This window comes from Oryzias latipes, chromosome 21 (assembly GCF_053564925.1).
Source record: "Oryzias latipes strain Hd-rR chromosome 21, Olatipes_Hd-rR_3.1".
Taxonomy (NCBI): domain Eukaryota; kingdom Metazoa; phylum Chordata; class Actinopteri; order Beloniformes; family Adrianichthyidae; genus Oryzias; species Oryzias latipes.
Window position 1 is genome coordinate 20,376,300 of NC_136257.1, and position 7,772 is coordinate 20,384,071.

The 7,772-nt window shown below is 38.9% G+C and overlaps 1 protein-coding gene across 1 annotated transcript; it reads right to left on the reverse strand.

The window, feature by feature from the left end:
- Window positions 1-1,400: 1,400 nt before the first annotated feature.
- On the reverse strand, window positions 1,401-7,749 carry c21h3orf38 (chromosome 21 C3orf38 homolog). The gene is made up of 4 exons (XM_004081842.4): window positions 7,614-7,749; window positions 4,218-4,393; window positions 3,146-3,354; window positions 1,401-2,372 (listed from the first exon to the last, which is right to left on the reverse strand). The coding sequence occupies exons 1-4, from the start codon at window positions 7,738-7,740 to the stop codon at window positions 1,970-1,972; spliced, it is 915 nt and encodes a 304-aa protein (XP_004081890.1). The 5' UTR covers window positions 7,741-7,749; the 3' UTR covers window positions 1,401-1,969.
- Between the last annotated feature and the right edge of the window lie 23 nt (window positions 7,750-7,772).

The window sequence follows — 7,772 nt, forward strand, 5'->3', positions numbered from 1 at the left end:
TTCACTAGGTTTCTACACACTGCAGCAGGGATTTTGGCCCACTCCTCCATACAGATCTTCTCTAGATCTGTCAGGGTTCGGGGCTGTCGCTGAGCAACACTGAGTTTCAGCTCCCTCCAAAGATTCTCTATTGGATTTAGGTCTGGAGACTGGCTAGGCCACTCCAGAACCTTGATATGCTTCTTACGGAGCCACTCCTTGGTTTTCTTGGCTGTGTGCTTCGGGTCATTGTCATCCTGAAAGACCCAGCCACGACCCATCTTCAACGCTCTGACAGAGGTAAGGAGGTTTTTGCCCAATATCTCACACTACAGATCCCCGTTCATCCTCTCCTTAATACAGTGCAGTCGTCCTGTCCCCTGTGCAGAAAAACACTCCCAGAGCATGATGCTTCCACCCCCATGCTTCACTGTAGGTATGGTGTTCTTGGGATGATGATCCTCCTTCTTCCTACTCCAAACACGCCGAATGGAGTTAAGACCAAAAAGTTCTATTTTGGTCTCATCTGACCACAAGACTTTCTCCCATGACTCCTCTGGATCATCAAGATGGTCATTGGCAAACTTCAGACGGGCCTTGACATGGGCTGACTTCAGCAGGGGAACCTTCCGTGCGATACATGATTTTAAACCATGACGTTTTAATGTATTACTTATAGTAGCCATGGAAACGGTGGTCCCAGCTCTCCTAAGGTCATTGACCAGCTCCTCCTGTGTAGTCCAGGGCTGATTCTTCACCTTCCTTAGCATCATCGATACCCCACGAGGTGAGATCTTGCGAGGGACATTGACAGTCATCATTAACCTCTTCCATTTTCTGACAATTGCTCCAAAAGTTGTTCTTTTCTCACTAAGCTGCTCGGCAATTGCCCCGTAGCCACTTCCAGCTTTGTGAAGGTCTACATTTTGTCTCTTGTGTCTTTTGACAGCTCTTTGGTTTTGGCCATGTTGGTAGTTAAACTTCTGACTGATTGTGGGGTGCACAGGTGCCTTTATGCAAGCTAACGACCTCAAACAGGTGCCACTGATTTAGAATCATGAGCAGAGTGGAGTTGGACTATTTAAAAGCAGAACAGCAGGAAATCTATCTAATACTTATTTGTCACAGTAATATACAAATAAATTGTTTAAAAAAATCATACGTGACTTCTGAATGTTTCTTCAGATTTTGTCTCTCACTGTGGACACCATGTTTTCTAAGTGGGAGAACTTGCTAAATCACAGGGTGATCAAATACTTATTGACCTCACTGTGTGTGTGTGTGTGTGTGTATATATATATATATATATATATATATATATATATATATATATATATATATATATATATATATATATATATATATATATATATATATGTGTGTGTGTGTGTGTATAAAGATTTGCAAATAATGAGAGCAGCTGCATTAGAAATGGATTTATTTAACTTAAACATCTTTGTTAGCTAGACAGGCATCAGCATTTGTTTAATTCTGGAGAAAAAGCAAAATTAAGTTTGATAGGAAGAAGACACAGTCCTTTACCCCCAGTATCTGCAAAGCTTTAACAGACCCCTTAAAAGAATTTGCATAAAGGTACACCTTAAAATGTAAATATTTTAAAGAAAATATGTTTTGACAGCTTGATTAAAACTGTACACATTTATTAAGCCCACCTTACCCTCTTCTGTACAAGGAAACGTAACTGATAAAAATAGCATTCTGGGAACAAGATGGACATAACAAATATACTTAAAAAATGTAAATGACTGTGCACCTATATTAAAGACATTTTTTTATGAAATGCACTTTCATAAAATATACAGACTGGTTTTGCTTTAAATCTTTCTATATATATTTACAAAAAAACATTAATAGCAGCATAAACAATAACTTTTAAGGCACAGGCTAACAAATAATCAATTATAGGAGTGGCCTTAAGGTTCCACCTCTCTGTGACACATGCAGCCTCTAACTTAAAAGCTAAGGTCAATTATTTCCACTTTCTTTTAACTGGAAAATTATGCATCAAGGAAACTGAATATTGCTGGAGTTCAGTAGAGTTGTAGTTCAGAGTTGGTGCTGCCACCTCCATCCCTTCCACAGCGTTCTGACCTCTGATCTTCATGTTGACGAACTTTATTTTCCAGCTGTTTCCGTCCAAAGGCGAGCTTATGAGGCCAAACATTTGCTCAAAAATCCCCAAACAGGCTTTGTCTCTGTGAATGGTACCAGCCACCGCCACCAGCACCAAGCCATGCGGGGAGGCAAGGGCCTTCAGGCCATGAGGCTGCAGGTTAGGACTCAAAAAGAGGCGTTCCTCCCTGGTTAGGCTTAACAGGCGGAGGCTGACCTGCTCAGCACCCAGAAGCTCTTCCACTTGTTCATCAGTAACTCTTCCAAAGACACATAATACAATGCATTATTTCAGTACAGGCGGAAATGAGCTAAATTTGCTATAGCCTAGCACAGTACATCTTTTCAAATTTAACCCGATCAATGTTCGTTTGTGCATCATCCCTTGTTTTAAATAAATGAACACTTAAAACGTTTTTATTAGTCATTATTGAACAATAATGTAACTCTACATGGCTGTATATGAATTCCCTCACTAATCCATAATCCCGAAAATACTATATAGAGTAAAACTATTCAGTTTCTTGGATATAAATTCAAATATAGACACATGCTTTTTCTTTTTTCAAATGCCAAACATGACATCACCCATTAGCCCAAGTAAAAGCCAAATAAATATGAATGTTTCACAAAGACTATTTATGAATCTGCTGTGTTCTGATGAGTAAAACTTGAGTGATTTGTAAAAAATTATAATTTAAATAAATTTTATCAAATGAAAAATCTTTCAAATCCAATGCCTTATGGTCTATGTTTGCCAGTCTGGTGAACATTGATGCACACAAGTTTGCTGCAGAGACTTCTGGGAAATTTCTAGGGCACTGGGTTAAGAAATTGTAGATTTGGACACCCTAACAAAATGACAATCCCCCTAAGACTAACCATTGAGTAGTGAGTGAATTAGGATGGTTCTTGCTCTTATTGGGTGCATTGATATGAGCTTCAAGGGACAGAACATAAATCTGTGCTAACTGTAACTTTGTTACTTTTTTAAGTGCATGTAAACACAACCTGTTCGTCACAACCTTCTTACCTGGAAAGCAGACTAAGTTTTGCATCTGGCCAGAAATGTTGCGGTCCCCAATCTTGAGGTTGTTGCCCCATCGAGGGGTTCTGACTATTCAACATTTTAAAGAACCAATCGCAGAATCGCTGACCCAAAAGCAGAGGGTCAAACCCCACCTCAGCTTTTAAGACATTGGAATCAGGAGCTTTAGGCTGTCTCGAGGTTCTTTCAGGTGTCTACAAAGAACCAAGAACATCAATCAGGCTCGGTATGCATTAAAAGAACCTAAAAACATTTCATTTGCATTATTGCACATTAGTTTTCCCTTAGTTTCTAATATTTTTTTACATAACATAACACCCAGGAGTGAAAATGTTGTTTGCAAATCAAAGTCTGGCAAATAAATAAGAAAATAACCTCAAAATAGAAATTGTGCTAAATTTAACTTCAATTTTTTTGGATCTAAAAAAAGGCACAGAATACAATTTAAAGCATCTTTTAAAGAAGCAAGATACAAATCCTATCTAATAATAATATGTGTGTTGAATCCAACTACGCTTTAAAATTTAAATGAATGCTAATTTTTTTTTTGTATAGACAAGGCTTTTATTGCAGAAAACACGAAGTAAACAAATGAAGGGCTCTTGACTTTTTTTTATTATAACAATAATCTTTTATTTTTTTATTATAATAATAATCTTTTATAATTTCATACTTAACAGACTGAGTAAGTCACCTAGCAATGTGAAGTCTAATAAATGGTTTTAGATCATTAAGCTTCATTAAAAATATATATAAAACTGTTGCACCATTATTTAAATTGTATCACTAATTGTGTCAATTATGTAAAACTGGATTTCTATAACTTAATAAAATTAGTTTTAAATAAATATTAACCATTATAATATGACTAATAATTAAAGTATTTAACTGAATTGTGAATTTGTGAATCAAAGCCAAATCAACTATTTCTGAAAGTGATACCCTTCTGTGCTATTATTTCCAATTTATTCTGCTTTAAAATGTAGGAATAGATTAATATTCTGGGTTTCCTCATTTTCTGATGATGGCAAAGGTCCTCGTGACTTTGTGTCCCTACCTTAGCTGAGGACCACAGTTCCTGTGTTCTCCTCACCAGCTGGTGTTTGTCGCTGCTCGGAAGCATTGGAACTCCTTGGCTGGCGAGGTACTTAAATATAAGGTCTCGCTGAACCTTCTTTCTCTTCAGCAGTTCTTCTGCATTTTTAGAGAAGGAAAGAATGGTTTCTATTGCCTCTGTAATGAAAAAGGAACAAAACGTTTGTTGAGTAAATAAACATTATAAAAAACAAAAATTATATATATACTAATATAAAATAACAATATAAAATGAATGCCCCAAGCGGCGTTGTTTGGGCCCGCCTCTACGCACAAGCGCCGCCCGGGTAAGGTGCCACCGCCGCTCTCACCACCCACCTTTGACCCGACTTTCCTTGCTGAGCAGCCACTATGCACATCTAACTCCTCCTTCCTTTTCTATACGGCTGTCTGAACTGCTGATTGGAGCTGCGTTTACAGGGACCAAAGTAATCGGAATAAACGCCTGATCAGAATAATAATTTGTCATATGAACACGCCGTTTGGAATACTCTGTCCCAATCAGACACATTCAGATTAAAATATCTTTCCGATCGAGATAGATGGGTTATGCCGATTGTTGATCCGATCGTGGTGCATATAAACGGTTTATTCTGATCGTGGAAACAGGACCGGTAGCCTGCTCCCCCCATGCAAAGCATGTCTCTGAGCAGAGGAGAGCGGACTCATAGCTTCGTGTTTACGGGCAGGGGAGTGGGCTTTGTTACGGTGTGCGCTCAAGAGGAGGTTTCGGGCTGCAGTCCGTCCAGATTTTGAAATTATAGATTGTGTCCGAATTCCTTCCCTACTCACTACATAGTGCACTATATAGTGTGTTCGCCATTTTGTAGTGCTGTCCGAATCTACAATACCAAAATCGAGTGGCCTGGAAATTTCCCAGAAGTCTATATGTTTTTTTAGTAGTTAGGGATTAGGGTGGGAATTCGGACATAGGCATAGAATCGGGCAGCTCTACAAAATAGCGAAAACACTATATAGTGACTAGGGAAGGAATTCGGACACAATGATTGCTTAAAATGCTAATACATGTCATGTTAATAGAAAATCCACTTTTCTGTTGGTTTTATCTCCATAGCAACCATTTTACTTTTTGGTTGCCTGGGGATTATGAACAGATCAGCATAACTTTCAGAAGAATCGGAAAAAGTATACTTTTGAATTTCCTCAGAAACAGAGGTTCTTTTGCTAACCACGTCCACATTCGATATATGTTCGTATCCAAATTTATATCAAATTGTTCATTTTTAGCCATGGATGCAGGCATTAAATTTTCACATAATTCTGTAAAAAATTTGTACGTAATAGGAGAACACTTCTATTGACAGCACGGCACGCGTACGCATTACAAAATCTACAACTTCTAATTGCAATATTTTTTCCATAACTGCTTCCTAATGATGGCCGAGAAGTTCGGAAATCATAACCGAAAATCCCTAAAACGAGTTTTGGTAAATGGCGTGTACTCAGATAGCTCTTTCCTACCTTACTCGAAGGTCCAAAGCGCTTTACAATCACAATCCCATTCACCCAGTCACACACACATTCACACACTAAAACCAGTTTTAGTTGGTCTCTGGTGTGGTACTAAAGGTGCTTTTTTTTTTTTCAATTCAAGGTGGCGGTTACTTCTCAAGGTCAAAGGTCAGTGAAACATTTGTGGTCGCTGTAGACTTAAGCTGGCAGCATGTGTGTGAAATTTCGAGAAAAAAATCCCTCGGAAAAAGTTATTTCCCATATTGTGGAACAACAAGAAAATTGACAAATCTCAGATTTTGCCACAAAAATGGCCGCCAAACCGAAGATCGTTTGCCACAGTGTTGCCAGATTTGGCGGTTTTGGTTCTAAATTTGCAGGTAAAAATGGCTTTGGGCAGATAGGCATAATTTGGGCGGTTTTGGGGTTGGTTCTGCGTTTTTTCCTCTCTCATGAAAATATAGTAGCGGATTGAGTTAGGCTGTGTGACTGTTGGAGTTGCGTTTATCTTCTATGTACTGGAGCTCCCTGAATGCACCAGGCAGGTGCGGCCTGTTCAAAATGTGTTCTTTAAAGCTTGAAGCCGCGGCCGTGTGTGGGAGGAGCTACCAGCTAATGTTTTTTAGTCTGACCGCAGTGTCTGTGTTTATCTCACTTACAATACAGGAGAGACATGGAAAATGTTGAGTGATCAAGTTAATTATTTTGAAGAGTTCTACATGGTTATCCTGTTTCGGTTCATAAAATCATCTCAGTGAGAGTCTCAGCTTCAAGTCCTGCAGTGAAAGCTGCATCTTGATGACAGCCGTGTTTCCATCTCTCTTTGAAAGTTGAAAGCTTGCTGTCCCTCACTGACCCGAGAGTGAATAAGGGGACCCGATTCATATTTATTGTCTCTATTAAAATAAAAAAAAGTATCATAAGGCTCAGGAGGCCCCGAGCAGGCTGGTTCCCCATCCTGCAGCGGCTTTCTGTCTGGCCGCCAGCTCGCCGCCTGAAAGCCGACGTAAGGGAAACCTAGACTGGATCAGTGAGCACAGACGGAGGAGCTGTGTTAGCTACAGAGCAGAGACGAGTTTTCGGTTAAAACTTGTGCATTTTCCAGAAACCCTGCTGTAATATCAGAAGAAATCATTGAATAAAATGAACAGCAGGCTCCAAAATTTTGTCCCCAACCACCAGGCCGGTCCACTGAAGAAATATTTAATACTCTACTTGTTTTATTATTAGTCTGTACTATATTTTATTTAAAAAAAGAAAAAGAAAAAAACTTTTCTTTTATAAAAATAACCGGATCCGGGTGCTCAATTAGCTCAATGGGGGGGTCAACAACAGCTGTGTATTCTTTCCTTTCGTTTCCCCTGATTCCGTTATTATATATCATGTGTATGTGCAAGCGGCGTTTTGGGCTGAAAAATTATGACACTATCTGGCAACACCCATAATGATTTCCAAACTTCATTTGGATATTCAAGCATGTGTGTTTTGGTTTCGTTTTTCTATAGTTCGATTTTTTTTTTTTCCATAAGCGATTTTTTTTGGCCCAAATTCCTTTTTTACGGTATCGCTTGCTGTGATGTCATCGTCTTGGGGGGAGTGTCGTTCAATTTGACGAAAATTCATTTTCGCCGGGTCCCACTCCCACAAATGTGTGCACAAAAATGTGACTTTTTTCGTGCAGGTCAAATTGTCGACCCAGAAATCTTTCCCACTGCGAAAATAATATGGTCCTTGCAGTCAGTGACTGTTAGCCAAAATAATTATACGTTTTTCGTCATTAACATTTAGGAACCGGGAAAATAGTTTTGTTTAAGGACACTGTCTGTTGGTTGCAAATATCCTTAACACTTTCCTATCTGTTGGGAATAAGTTAAAATGATCTTACCCGCAACGTTTTCCACTTCTATCACCTTATTTGTAACCGTATCACTGAGTGAAAACAAGTCACACGTTTCCATTAAGCTTAGTATCTTTTTTAGTCCAACACGCTCGGTGTTTGATAAACCTGACATCTTTACACTGTTAGGATTATTCTTTTTCCGCT

What these genes read in the sequence shown, in the direction of transcription:
- c21h3orf38 (XM_004081842.4), bottom strand. Translation starts at nt 7,740, where the DNA reads ATGTCAGGTTTATCAAACACCGAGCGTGTTGGACTAAAAAAGATACTA. An exon ending in AGAAGTGGAAAACGTTGCGG is followed by an intron (nt 4,394 to 7,613) that starts GTAAGATCATTT and finishes TTTTCATTACAG; the next exon opens with AGGCAATAGAAACCATTCTT. An exon ending in AAACTTAGTCTGCTTTCCAG is followed by an intron (nt 2,373 to 3,145) that starts GTAAGAAGGTTG and finishes TGTCTTTGGAAG; the next exon opens with AGTTACTGATGAACAAGTGG.